The 23,098-nt window shown below is 32.4% G+C and overlaps 3 protein-coding genes across 8 annotated transcripts; 2 read left to right on the forward strand and 1 right to left on the reverse strand.

Annotated features, from left to right (window-relative positions):
- Window positions 1-4,346: 4,346 nt before the first annotated feature.
- LOC18042224 lies at window positions 4,347-10,037 on the forward strand. 2 transcript variants are annotated; one of them, XM_006431592.2, is made up of 10 exons: window positions 4,347-4,510; window positions 5,253-5,319; window positions 5,691-5,752; window positions 6,363-6,519; window positions 6,922-6,986; window positions 7,152-7,505; window positions 7,875-8,384; window positions 8,884-9,096; window positions 9,316-9,489; window positions 9,665-10,037. In XM_006431592.2, the coding sequence occupies exons 2-10, from the start codon at window positions 5,292-5,294 to the stop codon at window positions 9,818-9,820; spliced, it is 1,719 nt and encodes a 572-aa protein (XP_006431655.1). In that variant the 5' UTR covers window positions 4,347-4,510; window positions 5,253-5,291; the 3' UTR covers window positions 9,821-10,037. The 2 variants fall into 2 exon arrangements, with proteins under 2 accessions (XP_006431655.1, XP_006431654.1); XM_006431591.2 differs by lacking the exon at window positions 5,691-5,752.
- A 1,211-nt stretch (window positions 10,038-11,248) lies between these two features.
- Window positions 11,249-18,243, forward strand: LOC18042225 (tRNA pseudouridine synthase A). 5 transcript variants are annotated; one of them, XR_002905267.1, is made up of 11 exons: window positions 11,249-11,734; window positions 12,258-12,314; window positions 13,046-13,123; window positions 13,374-13,427; window positions 13,679-13,761; window positions 13,984-14,083; window positions 14,175-14,237; window positions 14,611-14,829; window positions 15,029-15,089; window positions 15,184-15,441; window positions 17,834-18,243. XR_002905267.1 is itself a non-coding variant. In XM_024183340.1 (11 exons), the coding sequence occupies exons 1-10, from the start codon at window positions 11,471-11,473 to the stop codon at window positions 15,354-15,356; spliced, it is 1,152 nt and encodes a 383-aa protein (XP_024039108.1). In that variant the 5' UTR covers window positions 11,249-11,470; the 3' UTR covers window positions 15,357-15,382; window positions 17,834-18,243. The 5 variants fall into 5 exon arrangements, 3 of the variants coding, with proteins under 3 accessions (XP_024039108.1, XP_024039107.1, XP_006431657.1); XM_024183340.1 differs by having other exon boundaries at window positions 15,184-15,382; XR_002905268.1 differs by lacking the exon at window positions 17,834-18,243 and having other exon boundaries at window positions 14,951-15,089; window positions 15,184-15,221.
- Window positions 18,244-18,317: 74 nt separating this feature from the next.
- LOC18042331 (heat shock 70 kDa protein, mitochondrial) lies at window positions 18,318-21,816 on the reverse strand. Its single transcript, XM_006431595.2, has 6 exons — window positions 21,640-21,816; window positions 21,026-21,090; window positions 20,852-20,930; window positions 20,195-20,761; window positions 19,495-20,115; window positions 18,318-19,202 (listed from the first exon to the last, which is right to left on the reverse strand). The coding sequence occupies exons 1-6, from the start codon at window positions 21,712-21,714 to the stop codon at window positions 18,579-18,581; spliced, it is 2,031 nt and encodes a 676-aa protein (XP_006431658.1). The 5' UTR covers window positions 21,715-21,816; the 3' UTR covers window positions 18,318-18,578.
- Window positions 21,817-23,098: the final 1,282 nt, after the last annotated feature.

Genomic DNA, 23,098 nt, shown 5'->3' on the forward strand with positions numbered 1-23,098 from the left:
TTAACATATAGAGAAGTGCTGTTATGCTGCGAGGTACTGCTCAGCTGCATATCCAATGATGGAACCATCTGTGAGACTGAGAGTCTTTCTTTAGTTGTTTTTGACATGATTTAAACACCTGTACTGTGAGTCTTTCTTTAATTAGTTGCTTTTGCAGTAATCAAAATGACTGCTGCGTATCAGATGATCGTTGTTGACTTCTTCTTGTTGTTTTTGCAACGATCCGAATGATTGTCGCTCGTCAGATGACTGTTGTTCCTGTTGTTGCTCTTTCTTTGATGATTGTATAAACTTAATAAATCCAATACCCCGTTGCGAAGCGAACAAGAAGATGAACGAAAAACATGCAAAGAATATTGCATCTTCAAAATCGAAGAAAGAGAAGACTCCTGCTGAGAGTGAGATTGAGGATGAAGAGGTTCAGGATATGAACGCCGCTGCAGAAACAACCACCGAGGCACCGATAAAAAAAAGTGGTGTTTGATTAACGAAATCGGTTATTTACTTGCTTTAATATATCCAGGGCTTTATGTGGTTTTTGTTTTGATTAATAAATCTACTCTTTGTTTAGATTTAAGCGTTTCGTTTTGGGTACATGACATGATTCTGAGTATTTTTCTTTTGTGCGATTAATTATTCATTTTATTTTAAGGAGTGAGTGCTGGAGATTTTTTTTTCCCATTTTTTAATATATCGCATAAGATCGTCTATAATTCAGGAGAGAAGATCTTAATCTCCGAAAATGAGTGTACCAATAATATTATATTTATGTTAAGCTATCAGATTATATATATATTTATTCTCATGTGCCGATGTCTGTATTTTTTAAAATAAAAATTCATTGCATATAGCATGAAGTGTACTAGTTAGTTAAAAAAAAGAAGAAAGCACTAATACAACATTTGGGGTGTGTGTATATAAAATGATGTGATTCTTAATATGCGGAAACCACAAATGCAAGAATGATAAAAGAGCATTGAAGTTAATTATACAATTCATTTCGTTCTGTATTTTCATTGCTGATAAAAAAATTACAGTGTTTTGAACTTGGCAAAGCAATTGTTTGTTGATAAATATGAAAAATCTGCAATTGATTTTTTTTTTTAAAAAAAATTCTTTTTTCATTTTTTGTAATGATCTTTCTTATTGAAATGTGAATGTTAATTTATTTAAACAAAGTATTCTTCTCGGGTTCATCATATTTTAAGATTCTCTAATACAATAGCGGATGCATTGACAAAATATTTTGTCCATTGTTTGGATTTTTATGTTTGGTTGGAAGAATTTCTACCACGTCTATATTGTTACCTTTGAGAAATTTATGGTCATAATATTAACGAAGATTTCTCTTTAAAAAAGAAATATTTGAATTTCAGCACATGCACACACTGGTTTTCCTTTATCCTCTCATTAATCGAGCATAGTCTAGTAGAAAATGATTCTTTTTAGCCACAAATTAGAGTGAACTTAATTTTATTTATTTGATTGATTATATCTTTTCTATTAAAAAATCATCAATGTAATACAATAATATCCTATCATGCATACGACTTTGAAATATCACTCATGTTAATAGAATGATTCTCTGAATTTTCATGTTTAGTGAAGCACATAATTTGTCCTTTTATTCAATCATTTTGATGGGATCGGAAATTTAGATGATAAAACCACTATTTCAAATATATAAATTAAGCTTGAAAATGATCATCTTCGATATCATATATACAAATTGGATGGGAAATATCACAAGAAAAATTAAAGCCACCCAATTTACGACCGCATTGTTAGAATATTTCTGACTACTAATTATGGAAAATTTGATTATTAGAGATCATCATTAGCAAAAATCAAGAATTCAAAAATTACTGAAATTATTATGACACAATAGCATAGGGTAAAAGCCCGTTTAGTCCCTATATTTTGAAGTTAGTGTCCGTTTAGTCCCTATATTTTTAAAAATACCTCAAATCATCCCTACCATTAAATTATTGACATTTTCGCCATTATCTTTTGTTCCTTTTAACTTATTTTTATAATATTGCCCTATTATAATAATTTTTTAGACATTATTAAAAAGAAAAAAATAACCCTATTATAATAATTTTTTTAGACATTATTAAAAAGAAAAAAATAAATTACCAGTTTAACACCAAAAAATAAAATAAAATAAAATATATATATTAATTTTTGTGGAACACACTCTTGAGTTAAAATATTAATTTTTCTAAAAAAATTGATAAATGTAATTTTTTACGATATTAATTTTTTAGACATACGTGAGCTTCCACAAAAATTAATATATACCTTTTTTGTTTTTATTTTATTTTTGAGTTTAATTTGATAATTTAATTTCTTTATTAATATCCAAAAAAGAAATATTATTGTAAAAATGTAATATTGTAAAAATAAGTTAAAAATAATAAAAAATAATGGCATAAGTGTCAATATTTAGTAGCAGGGACGCTTTGAGGTGTTTTTAAAAATACAGGGACTAAATAGACACTAACCTCATAATATAGGGACTAAACAAGCTTTTACCCCAATAGCATATGTTTGTTGAACAATTTAGTTATCTCTTCTCAAATATTATGTACTTTACTTTCGTAATCATAGAATAAATTAATTTACAATACTCAACAGATCATAATGAAGAAGTATCAAATATATATATATATAATTTTTTTTTTAATGGTCATGCCAATGATAGATAAAATCTTTAAAAATAAATAGAGAGATTGTGGTGATTTTGAGAAGTTTTGTTCCTTTCAAATAGAATTTATAAGTTCTATATGGCAGATGCTTGGAAAAAAGATAAAAATTATAACAGGGATAAATTTGGGATTAGATGAGGGTATGTTAAGAGATAGATATTAGTTTAAAATTCTAATGGGTTAACTGAAAAGTGGGAATTAATGAAATAAAAGAAAAGGTCAAATATCACAAATTTTAAAACTATGTTAAATCAAATTTTATGGTCAAGACGATCAAGAGACCGCCGTACATTGACACATTGAAGCACTTATTTAGATACTTTAAATTCTCTCTAATATTCAAATGGTGCCTACTCCATTCACATTTCTCCTTGCACTTAATATTGTAAATGCAAGGTTTCTCCCATTAGACCAAAGACCTATTGGTAAATATCTATTAATACTAATTTCATATCTTTAAAACAAATTAAATTGTTAATTTAAGGAAGAAAAATTACTTTAATTTGACTAGTTTTCATATTATCATAAAGTCATAAACCCTCATTTCCTTGCAACTCACTACAAATTTACAAGCGAAATCTCTGTCGGCACAAATTGATACTTGGAAAAAAGATTAAAATTATAAGAAAAATAAATTCGAGATTTAGTGGGGTATGTTAAGAGATAAGTATTATTTTAAAATTTTAATGAGATTAACTGAAAAGTGAGGAGCAATGAGATAAAAGAAAATTTTAAATATCACAAATCTTAAAACTATGTTAAATCAACTTTTATGATCAACATTATCAAGAGACCTCAGTAAAAAAAAAAAAAAAAAAGAAAAAGAAAAAGATTTTATTGATTCCACCATATTATAATTTGATCAACCGACACATAAGTCGCAAATAATAAAAGTTTGTGAGCATAACTTTATCAGTTTATCCACTCAAATTATTAATGGATCAATTTGTTAAAAGCTGCTACGTATAATAATTCTGACTTTGGGTTTTGAACATGCCAAACTTGCTTCATTGATTTAAATCCGTTAGCATTCTTCTTTTTTTCATGTACTAATATATTATAATTAGAATTTTATTAATATTTATAATAAAATTTTTTTTTCAAACTTATCTTTAATAAGTGTAATATGATATGGTCTAAATTTATACCCTCACATAATATGAGAGAGATATCTATTAATACTAATTTCATATGTTTGAAACAAATTAAATTGTTAATTTTAAGTGACAAAATTTACTTTAATTTGACTAGTTTTCATATTATCATAATTTTCATAAACCCTCATTTTCCTTGCAATTCACTGCAAATTTACAAGCGGAACCTCTGTCGGCACAGCTCGTCAGTGAGGTTCAAGGACCTATATTAATAGATAGGCCAACTGTGTACTAAATTGTAAATTATTAAACGTATAGGGGTCCAAATTTTATTTCACAATAGAGAAGGTCACGTTTTCCAACACGTTGTAGCCTCGTTAGCACTCTCAATTTCGCCATCCGCCTTTTTCTAAACGTTTTCCATCTATCTGATCCAACGGTCACGATCTCATCCTCCAAAAAGCATGAACAAATCCTCTCCGTCCATTCTCTCCTCGATAAACATTAACTCCCGCAGCTCTTCTTCTCTTTCCGCTCCATCCCCTCCCTCTTTTCCTCTCTTTTTCGACCCCAATACTCTGAACGCCTCGCACTCTCTTCTCCGGAGACCGCTTTTCGTTGGACCGGAAGCGGTTCTCCGACCGGTTTTTTCTCCGGTTCGGCCTCCGTGGTTCCAAGCGGTCCCGATCTGTTAATTTATTTCCGGTTTGTAACTTTTTCTTTGTTGTAATAATTTTTTGTTCTTCGTTTTAGTTCGTAAGTCAAAGAAAAGTCAAACTCGCTTTCTGAAGTAACCATCTTCTGACTTTCAATTTCTCCATATATTTTTAATTTCTTGTTGTAGATATAAATTTGAAGTGAAAAAAAAAAGAAGCTTTATTTTTGCTGGATATTATTTGTGTACTTTTTTTGAATTTTTTTATTTTCAATAAAAAAATCTGATTTTTTTTTTTAAATTGAGTTTCAATTCTGTCAGAAATTTGAAAACTTTTAGTTAAATACTCTCAAAGGAGGTATTTTTTATGAACATGGAGGTCAATTTCCAGCTGTATTATTAAATATTTTTATCCTTTTTGTATTTTTAAAATATATTGAGCAACTAAACGCAGCTTTCTCTTAAAATTAAAAAATCAAAACTTTTGTATTTGTCTGTCGGTGTATTCAAAATATTCGATTTTGCTTTAACAAAAATCTGAATTTTTTATTTTATTTTTTAATTTCTTGAGAATGTTGTAGAGATAATTAATATTAATATTTCAAAAATCATTGTGAGAAATAAAATCTGGTATCTTTTTTTTTAAATATTGAATCGAATCCTTTTCTGGCAGACACACGTTTGGCGCGTGTTATATTGCGCTGTGTGTGTTTTATGTTGCCGCATTTTATTTAGTTATTTTCTTTTGTGAACCTTAAGAGCTAAGCATTTTTTCCTTTTTTGTTTATATAGGATAGGAGTGTAAGTAGGTGCTTAAAGTTCAAGATATAAATGGCTGGCGAAAAGAATATCATAAAAGGTAACCTTTTAATTTGCTGCAAGCTACTGAAGAAATTGACCCATTTGAGCGTTATTGACTATTTGTTTGAAAGTTAGTAGCTTGTATGGTTAAGATGAATTTATTTTGCTTCTGGGTTATTGAATCAATGTCAAAATGTCTGAGCAATATATGGATTTTGAATGTACGAATTTACTTATTTATGTGATTACACTTAATGAGATGAAAAACATTGTGTTTGGAAGTTAGGTCCTGTTGGCGTTTGCATTGAGCCTTGTTATCTGAATCTTTCTAGTGGCATGAGTATCTTGAAGGGTTCTGTTGTTTGACTGCAATGCAATTATCTAATTTGGTTTTTCTTCCCCTCCTCCACCCCACATTACCTAATGCAGATGAGCCTGTGGCAACAGAATTGAAGGGCAATCCCATAAGTAAATCAACTGGGCAAGATGTGGTATTTCCGACTGGCATCCTTTATAAATTTTCTTGTTTGTGGTTTTGTGCTGTTATGTTCTTGAGTGGTGGATGAAGTTTTGCTAAAACTGATCATGTTTTCGGATTGAATGATTGCCACTGTCTTTTGTGCAGACAATACATTCATAGTTTTTACTTGAACTGTTTATTTGGAAGCTGGAGCTTTCTGCTATGCATGTAATCGTCTGTTATGAATTTGAGTATGAATAACTATGTCTATCCTTTGTGAATATTATAGAACATCTATTCATTTATTTGAATTAGCAGGGGGTAGATTGATTGAATTAGCCTTGTTGCATTTATGCTTCCTATGTTAACTATATGCCCGTGTTGTATCAAATTGGCAGTATTTGCTGGTTTGTCCACAAATATAAGGGATACTTGATTATGGCAATATGTAGTCTTTATATCACTCACTATTACAATATTGTTTTATGTCAATGACTGTATGACAAAACTTTTTTCCACCATTATAGAGGATTTACGCTTGTAGGAACTCATGATAGTTGTCAAACTACTATCTGTATCTCCTACTTCTTTTTTGTATCTTTCAACTTTTATGTTGATTTTTTTTTCCTTTTTTGCTGCAGGCCTCTGGAAAAGATGGAGCAGCATCTGATTCAACAGCCTCCATGGCCACTTCAGGGCATGCTGCTTCTGGCATGAAAGGTGAGATTGATCAAGAATCAGTTGGAGAATATGGTGCTCAAAATCCATCTACTGTCCATTACAATTATTACTACCCAGGTAAGATATTGAAACTATTCTTTGCCTGTAGATCTTGGTCTAAATTAGCAGTCTCAAAGTTAGTTGAACTCAGCAGATGCAATTGTTCAAATTAATTAATGCATCTTTAATATTGATCAGAATGTGTACTGTTGATATGGTTAAGCTTTCTGGGAAAAGCCTTTCACATTTATATCATGAAAGAAAAACTGGAAAATGAATTTTTGAACCATGTGGAAGTTGATTGGATGGTAACTTTAGGTTCATTTACTCTTATTTTGAATGCTAGTGTTAAAACTCAAAGTTTGCATCTTTAGTTTGTGAGTTCTAGTACCGTGCAAAATTCTACAGAATTTCTGTTCCTATTTGGGTATTATTGCCTTAATAGTTGAATTTTGATTATTTATGATTGCCCTTTTGCAGGATCTAATGGATCCTTTTCTCAAGTGGATAATAATGGTTATATTCATACAGATGGCTCACACTCAGTAAGTGACATTCAATAATTCATTTGCAAATTTGTACTATACTATGTTTGATTAATATACATTAGAAATTTACAGTTATATTCTATTTGGTTCTTGTATTTATATTGTGGCTTTACTCATTTTAATATGGTGGCCATTGCTCTTTGGGATGGATTTTTGCTCCAGGGTGTCCACTCTGACAATGGTTCACTTCTCTATTACCTGCCTGGCTATGATCCATATTCTACTCTTGTTGGTGTTGACGGGCAATGTGTTGGTCAACAACCGTACTTCTCTTCCTCAGGATATCTTCAACACCCTGTGTCCTATGGTTCAGAAGTCATGCCGTGTTATTCTTGGGATTCAACATATGTGGCGGATATTCAAAATGGGAATGCCGTTGGCTTTGGAAATGAGAAATATGGTGGTTCTACTGCTTTTGCTAAGTCGAATGGCTTGAACAGTGTGAAAAAAAATGGATGTTTTACTAACAAAGTATCCAAGTCTTCATACACACAGTCTACGAAACCAGTGAGCAAGGTACACATATATTAAAGCTATTTCACCAGAATATCATAATCTGTTTAATGTTGCATGTTTTCTGTAGATATGGCGCATCATGTTAGTCTCAATTTTGGTTAAGCTCACTGTTTTAATGAATCTTTACCTATAACTTGGATAACCATTTTCTTTGTGATTAAAAATGGGGATTTGGAAAATGTCTTATTTCTTGTATATTCTATTCTTTTTATTAATGTATTTGATAGAATCATGAACAGCTCTCTTATTGTGTTATATGTTGTCTATTTTTTCGCTTATTTTTTAGAGCGAGTCTAATGTTACTCCTTTGAGTTACAAGGTTGCTGGAGATCAAAAATCCTTACGCTACCATCAACTTTCATGTTGCAGGTGACTCAACTGGATTCTGATTTATCAGCAGGCTTTTTGAAGGGATCCAACCCACTGGGAAATTTCTCGGCATTTTCTAACCAAAAACAAGGCTTTTTCCCAAATATGGTGAACTACAGCACAAATGGGAGAATGTGGAATGGAAATGATAGATATAAATCAAGAGATAAATTCAGTAGAGCTGGAGGTTTGGGAATGCCAACTGAACTAATTCGTGGTCCAAGGGCAGAAAATAAGAGTGCTTCTTTAGAGATTTCTGACAAAAAAGAAGTGCCGAGTCCCACAGTATCTAGAGATCAATATAACCTACCAGATTTTCAAGTTGAGTATGAAAAAGTGAAGTTTTATGTCATCAAGTCCTACAGTGAAGATGACATTCATAAGTGCATTAAATATGATGTATGGTCAAGTACTCCAAATGGCAATAAGAAGCTAGATGCAACTTTCAATGAGGCAGAAGCAAAGGCAGATGAGACTGGCACAAGATGTCCAATCTTCCTCTTCTTTTCGGTAAGCTGAAGACTTTATATTTTTGGCAGAACCCGACTGAATGACATCATGTAAATGGTTCTTAGCTGTAACTCATATAAATTAGCTACTGTTTACTTTGATTTCTTATCGAACATCTTACTTTCTATAAAACCTCATGTAGAAGGTGCATGCAATTATATTTTGGAGTAAATTCAGTACACCGCGCCGGATATTTCGCCTAATTACAGAAGGTCGACATTAGCTTGGAATAGGCAGAGACCTCCGTTGCTCGATAAATTTTTTATTAGCCAGATTATACTTTGAATATTTCCACTAACTATGTTTGTGCTCCATTATTATATGTTCTATTATTGCTACAAATTCCAGAAGTTAAATATCTATTTTCTGCTTTTCATTGTTGCTAACATGTAAGGAGATGGTCCCCTGTTGATCAATTTCTCATCATAATATGTGGTTCACTTTCTTATTACTTTGTTTTTTTAATTTATTATTAATCATCTACTTTAATTAATCTCAGGTCAATGGAAGTGGACAATTTGTCGGCCTAGCTGAGATGATGGGTAAGGTGGACTTCAACAAAGACATGGACTTCTGGCAACTTGACAAGTGGAATGGGTTCTTTCCTGTTAAGTGGCATGTCATAAAAGACGTCCCTAACACTCTGTTGCGGCATATTACCCTTGAAAATAATGAAAATAAGCCTGTCACTCATAGCAGGGACACCCAAGAGGTATTTTTCAGAGTTCAAACTCTATGTATTGCCAGTTATTCAGCTGCATAACTGAAATCTTCTCTTAATGCTTTATTAATGCAAGTTATTCTGCTGCACAACTGAAATCGAATGTAGCTTTGATCCCTCAAAACAAATCGAGTAGAATTGCTCGTGCTGTTTCATTGCATGCACATGTTGTTTTAGGGCGATGATTTTAATATTTTACCTCTGTGGCAGATTGGGTTAAAGCAAGGCTTAGAAATGCTGAAGATCTTTAAAAGTTACTCAGCAAAAACATCATTGTTAGATGATTTTAACTTCTATGAAAATAAAGAGAGGTCTTTCCATGGCAAGAAGAGCAGTAAGCCGGCCACTCTGCAAATGGATATATTTAATGATGATGATTTCACAGTAAGAAATTTTTTTTTCTTTTATATCTTATTTAAAGTATCGTAAATCTTTTAAGGCCATTTTCTTAAAGTTGATCAATTTCTTGCATGCGTATTTATCGTTCATTGCTATATCTGTTGCATTTGCTTCATATTTCTTTCATATTCTGTAATCACATTTTTCCCTTTTCATGCAGAAGCAAATAAAATCTGCCGAGAAGGAATTTGATGAGGACTCAATATCTATCATCAATCTTACAAAAAATCTCTCCCTCAAGCCGTGCACCCAGAAGAAGAGCGAAGCTGTAAAGAATCCAGTAGAGAAGGCAATTCCTTCCGTCATTGCACCTTAGTTTTTTTTCGAGGTCTAAATTAACAGTAGGTCTAGTTTTTCTTTTGTATTGTACTCGCTTCTTCTTCCAGCTGTGGTTTTTTTTTCTCTCTTTGCTGCCTTTTCTTGTTTGTGGTAATTTGGTTTGTAGAGGCCTTTGGTCTCCTTTGGGCTGGTTTAATTTATTTTGCTAGTTAACACATTGAGTGAGATTTAAAAGTTCAGGAGTTCGTGGAATTTTTTATTTTTCAAGTTTCTGTTTTTTTTTAATTAAAAATTTGTTTAGTTGGAGTTTATATATATATTTGAAACCTGCATTTGAATTTTATTTTATTGGTTATTAATGTTTAGAATATCTCTAAAAGACTCTTCAAATAAGATTTTATTATTTATTTAAAGAACTGCATCAACATTTGAATCAACATTTGAAACTCCTAAAGATATTTCAATTAAAATTTTTTAAATAAATTATTCTCTCTTTAATTTTGTAGAGTTTTTTTTCTCTTCAATTATTTTCTTTTTAATTATTATTATTATTTTTTAAAAATAATTATTTGATTAAAATAATATTAATTTATTTTTATATAAAAAGTTTTTTAAAGAATAATATATTTTTTAATTTTTTTTACTACATAGGTAAGTAAATAATTATTTAAAGAGTAAAATTAAGAGTTTTTTAGAGGCACTCTTAGGCGGTAAAAGTCTGATGTGTCATTAATTCATTGGTTGAATTAAATATCTTTTGGTCCATATGATTTGTTTATATTATTTTATATTTTCATTCAACTAATAAATTAATGTTACATCAGTTTGTACAATATAAATTTGTATAAGAATTTATGGTTGTATTATTACTTTTTAATTATATTACATATTTTTTTTGAAATTATCAGTTACCCATAAAAATTACCTAATATTTTTCCACTTAGTATTTTAACTATTATTATTTTACCATCAAAGCCTTAATATCATTAAAAAATTACTGAAGTCACAAATATTTAGAAAATTTTAAAACGGAATCATTATCTTATTTTCATAAATATTTCTTTTATACACAATATAATTATGTATGAAAATTTCTTTAAAATAATAGATGATAATTGATGTTTGGTTAGCTTTTTCGCAAAGGGATAATGGTCACGGTTTGATTTAATTTCTTCACAAAATGAGTTGAATTCGTTGGATTTGGTTCTCTTTAAGTAAGAATCAAAATAAATTAAATTGAATTTGAATAAAAATAGTTCGATTTTCTTAATTTTTCATTTATAGTTTTAGACTTTAGTCAATGATGATATGTTGTATTATTAATTAATTCAATTATTAAAAAATTACGTTTAATCATTATTTTTTCCTTGACAACAAAAGATGGAATTTATAACTTTGTCAAAATTTTTGAATGAATGTTCTCCAAAATTATTAATGAAGTGATTTTAGGGTAGAATTCAAAAGATTAAAGAGACGGGCTGTTTCTCAGTACTTTATTTTCGAAGAAAAGTCTATTGAACTACTCTTCACCCCGTCACAAAAAAGTTGCTTTTATATTATGTATTCTGAATCCGTACAATCCCCAACGCCTGTATAATGGTGGCGCTCTTAGACCCGCCAACGTTATAACATCACTCAGCTCTTTGGGAGCCGAGAAACGGAGAGAAAGTCGAATAACAAGCAAACAATGACCGAGTTTGCAAAGCGCATTTCTGAATGTTCTGAACAAGCTTCGAAAATACCAGAAGAAAAAGAAGAAGATCATCAAAACGACAGCGTTGAGGAAGAAGAAGAGTACCCAGAAGAAGTTCCAGAAACAAGAACAGTTACTGAAGTCATGAGCACGAATAAACGAATTCAACGTTACTTGATAGCCGTTGAGTATATTGGGACTCGCTTCTCGGGGTCCCAGAAGCAGCTCAATTGCCGCACTGTTGTTGGCGTGCTTGAGGTATTTTGCTCTCTTTCTTTGGTGGGTTAGTTACACAAGTCCTTTTTTTTTGTGGTAACAAAAGCGCTTTCGAAATGACTAAAATCGCTTTTCTGGGGGTCTGTTTTGTTGTGCTAGGTTGAAATAAGTAGAAGTGGTTTTCGGGATATAAATGCAATTTATAATGAATTTGAATGTTTGTGAAAGCACTTTTTTTAGTTGGAAATGCACTTATAAGGGCATCTCATTTGTATTTTTTAAAAAAGGTTTTAAGTCTTCGAAGAAATGCTTCTACTGAAAAAATGCTTTATGTGGAAGCATTTGGATTAAATGCTTTCTCAAATGCACCGTTAATCTCATATTCATAATAAGAAAATGATTTTAAGAATTGAGAATCACTTTTCTAGTTCCATATTTTATAATGTTTAGTTGAAATAAACAAAAGCACTTGAGTTGTTATGTTACACTTGAATGATTCAGTAAGAAAGAAAATAAACTACCAAAAACACAATATTTACTTCATTTTATATTTTCATCTGTGCAGGAGGCATTTCATAAATTTATTGGGCAGCCAGTTTCAATCTCTCTCTCCAGTCGAACAGTAAATATATTGTTCTGCTGATTATTAGTTACTGATTTGGTTTTGATCCTGTTTGATTGAGTGTAGGATGTAATTACAACTCATTGGGTGCCGGTTGGTTGAATTTTTTTCCAACTGAGGGGCAGTAGGTTCAGTTCCTCTGGGGGACACCTGCTTGAGATGTTATATACCAGAACTTTCATGATTATTTGAGGTTGTAGGATGTAGCTGTAGTTCCCATTTTTTTATTCACTGCAACAGTGAAAACTTCTGGTTTTTGGAAGAAATAAAAATACTTCTGATAGGATTGTATGGTTTTGTTCAATAAATTTTGAGATGTATGAATGTGCAGAGTGAAGATGTTCTGGTACTTCTCATAAAATTCTACTGCTTTTTGAGATGTATGTGCACATCAGAGTTAGCTATATTGTTGAGACATAGCAACTTAAGTGGAGTTATATTGTTGAGACATAGCTATTTAAGTTGATTACAACTTTTTCATCTTATTGGTGTCATTTGATTGTTCTTAAAGTTAGGTGTTATTGTGTGAGATTTCGTAAACAATAAAGTCTTAACTTGCTGGGTGAAGAAAGCTTAAATTTGTATCAGCTGCCTGTTTCTATCTTTGTTTTCTCTCTTGGTCCCTCTTTGATGCATGTTCATTTATATTCATCAAGAGCTTAGAAGATTGATTCTCTAGCCCCCTCTTGGAGGTTGTGGCATGACATGATTTTTTTCCCTTACTTCTGTAGGATGCTGGAGTACATGCTGCATCAAATGTTTGCCATGTAGACGTTGAACGCATAAGCAAAAGGAAGCCTGGGGAAGTGGTATGTGAGCTACAAGTTACTTCTACTATGTCTTAATGAAAGAGTAAGCCAGTTTGCTTCTTAACAGTTCTAACATATGGTGCTCTCTATCTAGAGCTCGCTTGATCGGGACTCTCAATATTGGCATTTCTAGTTAAAACATTTTACCAGGAGGAATTTCACTTCTTTTGACATTTATGTCTATTGATGATTGATAATAAATATTAAATATATACTTTTAAATAATATCTCCATCTTTTCTGGAATGCAGCTACCACCTCATGACTCTTCTGTGGTTAGGAGAGCAGTGAATCATTTTTTACAGGTACTTCTTCTAACAATCCTAGAAGTTTCAGAATCAAGATAAAAAATTGCGGCTGTTTACCTCTCTATTCTCTCTTTTGTGAACCGCTGAATGCTTAAAAATTTTAATCTGTTATCATCAATCTAACATTTTTCAGATTTCTTGCTAGAACTCTGTCTGAATTTGAAATTTGAATTTGGTCAAATCATATCCAGCTAAGATGCCTCCGCCTCTCTTCTGCAGATTCTGACAATTTTTTTGTTTTTGGTTAGAAGTCTGAAGGAGATATCATGGTTACCGATGTTCGATGTGTTCCATCTGACTTCCATGCAAGATTTAGAGCTCAAGAACGAACGTAGGTATCATGATCTAAGACATGCTAGTAGAAATTGCATCCTCATTGTGTTATATATTTATAGGTTCATGTACCAAGTTAAGTAGGATGATGCACTGCATGGAATGATTATCATTGCCACCCTCATTTCTTTAATTCCTTTTCGGTTGCTGCCGAACTCCAAATTAAATGTTGAAATATGTTGTCGAAAAGGTCTCCCTTACTTCTAATCTATGTTTTTAGGTACTTTTATCGCATACTGTCTGGGCCAGAGCCTTTGTCTGTTTTTGAGAAAGATAGGGCTTGGCATGTAACTGAGGAGTTAGATCTTCATGCTATGCAGGTTTTCTGACTATTTTGTTTATTTATTGGTCATCATTTTGTTCTATGGTTAGCTTTGCACACATATTTATTCAGTGAAACTCCTGATGCAGGAAGCATGCAAAGTTCTTGTTGGATGTCATGATTTTAGTTCCTTCAGGGCATCAGGTTGCCAGGTTGTTTCTCATCCTTCAATGCTTTGGCATTGATTTTAACTGTTTTTGCTTCTGGTTGGGTCTTTTTCTGATCACAAAGGCAGCTGATAAGCCCATACAAGCAGACCTGAAAATCACCAAATTGCTACCAAGCTCCTAAAGTTAAATTAAAACTTCCAGGAACAATTAAACCTGTATAGAATTCTTTCTGTTTTGGGAGTGCAAAAGGAAACAATTATAGTAATGACAATTTGTGATACATCAACCAAACTATTATACTTTTTTACTTGGAATGGATGTTTGTACATCTGAATTTTATTGGTAACATGTAGCTTTTCTGGTGCTTAGAATTGGCATGAATATGAAATTAAAGCCATTTCTCGATTACCTACAGGCCAACTCCCCAATTAGAACTTTAGATGAGCTGCATGTTTCTGAGGTGGTATCCACTGCACTTTTCTCATCGATTAATCAAGATTCGCCTGTGCTTAGTTCAATTGACAATAGCATTAAATTAGGGATGCCTAATGGTGGAAGTAATGTATTTGGCATAAGGAAAAAACATCGCTCCTACGAGGTTATAGCCCGTGCGCGTTCTTTTCTTTACCACCAGGTTAGAATTATGCCTTTCCATCTCTGATCTTAAATTACCTGTTTTAACTTTGCTACCATACTTGTGGTCAGAATATGTGCTTTTCGATTTTGGTTGATCTGATCTCGGTACTGACTTACAGGGGATACCAAAAACATTAGTGAAAAGGAAAAAGATACTCAAAAAGTGATCATTTTCATTTCTTGTCAACGTTGCACAGGTGAGACTAATTGTCGGGGTTCTAAAAGCTGTGGGCACCGGAGAATTGACCGTTTCTGATGGTGAGGCCGCCTCCTTATTTATCCTGCGTATCTATGTTCGTAGATTCATTGCAAGCTAATCTTTTTGCGTCTTATTCGAAATGATAAATTTCAGTTGAAAGAATCCTAAAAGCAAAGACGGTGACTGCTGCGAGTCCTATGGCCCCTGCATGCGGCCTATCCCTTGGCTTTGTGAAATATGATCTGCCGGAAGATGATCAAACAGATGCTGCGGAATCTTTAGAAACATGTCCGGATCCAGTGAGCAGGAAGAGACGTCTGCAGTAACAGGACACCCTGTGTGGGGGGAGATGGTACTAACCTCTTTAGTTGAATCTAGTATATACCAGCTTTTTGTTAGTGTTGCGAAAGGGTATGTTAATTTAGTAAACGCATCTTATGTATGCTGCTTGTGATGACTTTTAGGAATTTATTTATTTATTTATTTAAAAGTTAGGGACTAGGGAGGTGGGTCAAGCTCACACCATTTTTTAACTGGTCTCCTTTAAGCTTTGATTCCAGTATCCAGTTTATACCAGCATATAACATTAATTGAAAACTATTCGACCTTCCCCTAGGGAAATGACTTTTAGGATTTAGAGAGCTTCTTATCCATGTAGTTTGAGATGGTTGTGCTTTGTTTTTGTATCTAGAGAATGGATCTCTCTCAGAATATAAAAGAGTTTTGATTGCAAATTTGCATCATATTTTTTCGACATGATTCTCGGAGCTATAGTATCCATTAAAATTTATGAAGGAATCTACTTTGTACTCTCGGTATGTTTAAAAATAATTCTAAAATAAATTATTTTAAAAGATTATTACAACTATTTTATTTTTAAAAAAATTCATTAATGCTACAGACACAATTTTTATTATTATTGATGTTGTATCTGCGATTTATTTTCATTTTCAAAACCTTTTTGTCAAATAATTTTTAAAATATATTTTCAAGTGATTCCCAAAAATTACTATAAGTACATTGGATCATAAAAAATCTCATCTACTAGATATCAAACCCGGCCCTTTATTTACTAAATTTTAATTTTAGACAAAAAAAAAACTATTTTTATTTTAAATTCTTTCTATTATCATTTTGTTTAAATTCTTAAAAAAAAAAACCATAAACTCTTGGATTTAAAAATAAAAATTGAGTCGTTGCTAACAAAAACTAATATTTACCAAAGCTATCTGGAACTCTATCACTATTCAAACTCTTAAATCAAAATCTATATAACAGTTTTCTTCTCATTCACTTATTTATTCCTAATCCTCCTCTCGTCCTATTTTACTTATTTAATTCCATTGTTGACATTTCAGGTCGGTACACGAAAGCTCATTATTTTTTATTCTAATTTTTTCTTTAAACGAAATTTCTTTATTAACATCATACTTTTTGGTTAATTTATCTGGGTATTTATTAAATTGGTTATCTTGCATGTGCTTTAACTTTTTATATGCCAATTATGTACATACTTTGCATGTAATTAAATTGGTGTGGTTTTTGGTTTCTGCTTTTGCTTAAAAAAAGAAAAAGAAAAGTCAAATATGGAGATTTGTTTTGCTTATTTTCAGTTTTTGAATCTGTCAAAGCATGTTAGGAATCATTGTAACTATTAAACTATCGGCACTATTAATAATAATAATATTACATATATTGAGATTATATTCAAATTTTAAATTGATGCTGTAGAATTGACGTATCATTATCCCATGATTATATTCAAATTTTACATGGTTATTGTATTTGATTAAGTTTATAGCGATCAAGCCATACTGTTGTTGTATAAACCACCATGTTTAATACGTGTACTAAGTTTATACACACGTGTATATAGATAATGAATGAATAAAAAGCATCCATCTCCAAGGGCATAGCCATCCAAATGCCATTGTAACTCGAAAAATGAAAATAAATAAATAACGGAACGTTGCAGCTAATGAAATTTTTTTTACCGTGTAGTAGTTAATGAATGAATTTTGTGTGATGAAATTGAAAGATCATGAGATGTAGCTTGAAAATGTAGTATAAAAGAGTGAGAAACAATCGCCTTATTTTTTTACAATCTCTCGTAGCAACCACCGAGGGTCCAATCATCTACATCTCTTCTTCAGTTGTTAGTCAAGTTTTATTTTGTATTCTTCGTTACGTTTATTTTAATTTACTTAAGGGAAATTTTTAACCTACCCCAAATAAATTGACATTTTGCACCGCGTTTCCAATAAATTTGAAGTGTTGCACCACGCCCCCAATTCCGTTATTTTCTCAGTTAAGTTTAACGGTGAAGGGGTAAAATTAAAAGTTCATTCCTTAAATTAATTTTAATGGGAATTCTCTTTATTGCAATTGGAATAAAAATCTTTAAAAAATTAAAGGAAAAATAATAGTGGTGACAATGTACATGTAACAAGAAATTTTTTTTATTGCAATTCAAATAAAAATCTTAAAAAAATTAAAGAAAAAATAATAGTGGTGACAAATGTACATGTAACAAAAAATTTTTTTTATTGCAATTGAAAAAAAACCTTAAAAAATTAAATGAGCTAAAAAATTTATTTTTTTTTTTCATATAGAGGGGTATTTTTGTCATTTAATCAAAAGTTAGATGAAACCGTTAGAAATAACTGAAAAATTAACAAAATTGAGGGCGCGGTGCAACACGTCAATTTTTTTAGGTGCACGGTGCAAAATGTCAATGTCAATTTATTTGGGAGTAGGCTAGAAATTTCCCTTTACTTAAATTAATATTTGTTCTTTTATGCAGTGTGCTTCTGGCTGTATCTATCGTCATGGATAATGCAACTGAGGAAACAGAGGCAACAGAGCCTCAATCTGGCGTTAGGATAGCTGGCGAAGCGGACCTCAAGCTTGCGGAAGAGATTTTTTCAAAAATCACCGACAGCCGCACTAGTGCTGAATTGGAAGAGGCTATCAAGGAGGAGATGAAGCTCTTGAAGAAGCAGAGAAAAGATTGGCAGAAGCAAAGGCAAAATTGCGGGCTAAGGAGGAGGAAGCAAATGAACAATCTGTGTAACTCTCAACTGTCAGTGTGATTTTAATACTAAAAAAAGAGAAGCCTGAATGTTATGTTCTAGTTTGTTGTTCAATGTAAACGAATGATGATTCAAACAGTAATCAAAGTGAAAAGGGATTAAGTCAAATCTAAAGATTGATTAAATTCACAAGTTAAAATCAACTTACTCCTTGGAAAACACGGGAATAAGTGAGCTGTTGGATTGTTTCCTCTCTAACTGACAATGAGGAACTTAGTTATATAGGAGTCATTTAAAAATAGTGAGATTCAACTACAGAGAAGATGAAGTCTAATAAAACACTACTCTGCTATTTTATTCTGTTTTCTTTATTAATATGGGAGATTATCCCAAATAATAAGGAATGACATCCCAAATAATAGGGAATGGCATCAAAATTTATAGAAGCATTGGTTAGTAAATTCCTCATCAGCAGTCTTCGCTAGATCATGTAGTTTGCTGTCTAAATAGCTAAACTCACTTCTTTACCTCCTCATACTCAGCCTCTGGTGCTTGGTCGCCACCCTGCGAACCTCCAGACGCAGAATTATCACTGGAACCACCAGCCATGTGTTGGCCAATCTTCGAGACAGCTTTGTTTGCAGCATCAAGCTTGGCCTTGATTCCATCAATGTCCTCACCGGCCATTGCTTTCCTCAAATCTGACACAGCATCCTCAATCTCTTTAGCGACTTCACCAGGAATCTTCTCCCTATATTCACCCAAGCTCTTTTCGATGCTGTAGATGGTAGTGTCTGCATTGTTTCTGATGTCAATCAGAGTTTTTCTTTCTTGATCTCTTTGAGCATGTAACTCGGCTTCTTTAACCATCTTTTCGATTTCAGATTCTGACAGTCCTCCAGATGAGCGGATGGTGATCTGCTGTTCCTTGCCAGTGGCCTTGTCCTTGGCAGAAACAGTGACAATACCATTAGCATCAATGTCGAATGTGACCTCAATCTGAGGTATGCCTCTAGGAGCTGGTGGAATGCCCATAAGTTCAAACTCTCCTAACGCCTTGTTGTCGGCTGCCATTTCACGCTCTCCTTGAAGTACCTTGATGCCAACCTGAGTCTGGTTGTCAGCTGCTGTTGAGAACACCTGTGATGAGAAGCATCATCAGTCAAAATGAACATATTGGAACACTATAGAGTTGGATAAAAACATTAAGTTGCAACTTACACGTGGATGAAACCTCAAAACTAGAGCAAATGCAAACCCAAACCTCTCAAGCAAATTATCACCGTAGGATAATGACAAGCGGCTAACGTTACTCAAATGCATACCCATTGTACTATTTTGTCAAAATAAAATATTCAAGCACTACATATTTTCAATAAACATGTTGTAAAGATTCATATGCAATGTTGCAATGCCCTAAACAATCACTCACCTGACTCTTCTTTGTTGGGATTGTTGTGTTTCGGTTGATCAGCCTGGTGAAAATACCACCAAGTGTCTCGATACCAAGTGATAATGGTGTAACATCCAGAAGAAGCAACTCTTTGACATCTCCACGAAGGATTCCGCCTTGAATTGCAGCCCCAAGGGCAACTGCCTCATCAGGATTCACTCCTTTGCTGGGGCTCTTTCCGAAGATCTCTGTAACGATTTCTTGTACCTTAGGTACACGGGTCATACCTCCAACAAGAAGAACCTCATCAACATCCTTGATAGTGATATTTGCATCCTTTAAACAGTTCTTGCAAGGAGCCTTGGTTCTCTCAATCAAGTGATTCACCAAAGTTTCAAATTTAGATCTGGTCAGTGTGATATTTAAATGTTTTGCCCCTGATGCATCGGCTGTGATAAATGGAAGATTAATTTCAGTCTGGGATGTTGATGAAAGTTCTATTTTCGCTTTCTCAGCTGACTCACGAAGCCTCTGCAAGGCAAGCTTGTCTTGAGAAAGATCAATTCTCTCAGTCCTCTTGAACTCACTCACCAAGAACTCCAACAATGCATTATCAAAATCCTCTCCTCCCAAGAATGTATCACCATTTGTTGCTTTCACCTGAAGCAGACAATTATAAGCAATGAAACATAATCAATAAATAAATGAACATAGTTTTTCAATTTAGAAAAACTTGTACCTCAAAGACACCATTAGAGATTTCCAATACTGAAACATCAAACGTTCCACCACCAAGATCAAAAACTGCAATGAGACCCTCCTTGTTGTTCATGCCATAGGAAAGTGCAGCAGCAGTAGGCTCATTAATAATTCTTTGAACATCGAGACCGGCAATTCTACCAGCATCCTTCGTTGCTTGCCTCTGAGCATCATTAAAATAAGCTGGTACAGTGATCACTGCTTTAGAAACAGACTTTCCAAGATAAGACTCTGCTGTTTCTTTCATCTTGGTTAGAACGAATGCTCCGATCTGGCTTGGGGAGTACTGTTGCCCATTGGCCTCGACCCAAGCATCTCCGTTTGGAGCATTGACTATCTTGAATGGAACCATTTTCATTTCTTTTTGAGTTTGGGCATCATTGAATCGCCTACCAATCAGACGCTTAGTTCCAAAAAGTGTATTAGCTGGGTTAGTCACAGCCTGACGTTTTGCTGGTGTACCCACAAGCAACTCACCTTTCTGATTGAAGGCCACCACTGACGGCGTGGTCCTCGTGCCTTCAGAATTCTCAATAACTTTAGGATTCTACATAGAACTTCAAAATTCATCAGAAATGATCTTTATACACCAAAAACTTTAAATTAACAGTTAGCAAAATATTCAGAACAGTCCTACCTTTCCTTCCATGACCGCAACACATGAATTGGTGGTTCCCAAATCAACCCCAATAACATCATTCCCTGCTGGTCTCACACTGAAATAAAGAGTATAAACATGAGTTCCAAACAAACAGTAGTCATAACCCAGGTCCCAAACAAAATAAAAGGCGATCAGCCAGACACAGAGTACCTGAAAGGTCTTGCCAAACTCGCCCAATTTGCAGAAGCCCAGGAGGGTTTGACATTGCACGTCAACTGCAAAAGTATTCCAATTTATAAGAACAAGAATTTCTGTACATAATCTGCTCAATCCGAAACTTTTAACTATCAGAAAGCAATCCTTGCAGCTAACTTTAATCAATCACTTGAAGAAACATACACACTAACCAAACACTATAGATTCGCAAGTCTCATCAATCATCACACTAAACAAATTTTGCAAAAAAGCCCTCAACCAATTTCATACCCTTTTCTTTTTCTCAGAATCAAACACAGAAACCAACATCAAATTTCAGATAATGCGCATCATTTGCTTTAGACTTTAGTAAAACCTGGTTGAATTATTACCAGAAGCTAAAACTTAAACCTTTTTGATAAAAAAAAAAAAATTTGGGGCGCTAAAAAAATAAAAGCAACCAAGTTTAAATGGCAAAAACAAAACTAAATACAAATTGCAAAACATGGGCAAGTTTAAAAAGCCACAAATTGCAAAACACAGGCAAGTTTAAAAAAACACAAATTGCAAAACACGGGCAAGTTTAATACAGATTGATTAATAAATAAATAAAGAAAAAGCAGACGTACGGATTTGCAGGCAGAGAGATGGGCGGAGGCGACATCTCGCCGTCGTAAGGAGCGGAGAATACCGGCGATGGCCATTGAGTAAATATCGACTAATCGATTTGCTTTAGCTCTTTTGAAAGCGAGAGAAAGCTTGTAGCGTTTTAGGTTGCTTTTCCAAGGGTTTAGGGTTTTAGCGTTGCAAATTCGGAGGTTTTTTTATATTTTTATATTTATTTTAATTTTATGTCCAAAAACAGATTTATTTTAAGAGAAAATGATAAACACACCCCCCCAACGTTTAGGTAAAGGGATAAAAACTTTCCTAACGTTTCAAAAAAAATATTTATATCCCAATTTATTATAATTTTACCATTATACCCTTCTAGCATATAAAAAAAATTATTAAATTATCTAATTTATCTATATATTGTTAATAAAATTATAAATATACCCTCATTGTCTCATTCTTCTATTTAAATTTTTATCAATAACTAATTTTAAAAAAAGACATCTACACACTTAAAAAAAATTGTAAATAAATTATAATTTTAAAAATAAAATTGGTTATTAATACCATAATAAATAACATAGAAAATTAGTTATAAATATACAAATTTAAATGATTGACATGTGGAGAATTGTTAAATATACAAGTTTAAAGTTTAAATAAAATTGGTTATTAATAACCAATTTTATTTTTAAAATTATAATTTATTTATAATTTTTTTAGGTGTATATATATATTTTTTTAAAAATTGGTTATTGATAAAAATTTAAATACAGGAATTGGGCAATGGGGGTATATTTATAATTTTTTTAATAATATCCAACTTGTCTATTTATAATTTTATTAACAATATATAGACAAATTGGATAATCTAATAAATTTTTTTTTATATGCTAGAAGAGTATAATGGTGAAATTATAATAAATTGTGATGTAAATATCTTTTTTGAAACGTTAGGGAGATTTTTGTCCCTTTACCTAAACGTTGGGGGTGTGTTTATCCTTCTCCCTTATTTTAATTTGTCTCTTAGTTTTTGTACACATTTGAGACACACAAATTAAAAAAAAAATTATGTGTCTCAAAACTTATCAAAAAAATTCATAAAAATTATTTACCACTTAACAATCCTATCACCTCATATATGCGATGGATTATTATATGTGACGGAGCCATTTGAGATTGAAATATGTAAAACAACTAAAAAATGACACTCATTAATAGGATTAAAGTTCTCATGCTGTTTTTTTTTTTAAATAAAAATCAAATATTTAGAAGCAGCGCTGGTCGTTATTGTTGATTTCTTTAGTTTATTTTAATTTTTAATTTTTTGTCCATTTTTTAAGACCCGAACCGAACAATAAATCCAATTGATTCAGAATTTTCTGAAACAGAAGAAACAGTTTGGTTCGCAAAAAAGACTTACCTTTAATTAAAATATGTATAGTTTCTTATTGAACCCCGCATCATTGACTG

The sequence above is a fragment of the Citrus clementina genome, unplaced genomic scaffold (genome assembly GCF_000493195.1).
Source record: "Citrus clementina cultivar Clemenules unplaced genomic scaffold, Citrus_clementina_v1.0 scaffold_5, whole genome shotgun sequence".
NCBI lineage: Eukaryota > Viridiplantae > Streptophyta > Magnoliopsida > Sapindales > Rutaceae > Citrus > Citrus x clementina.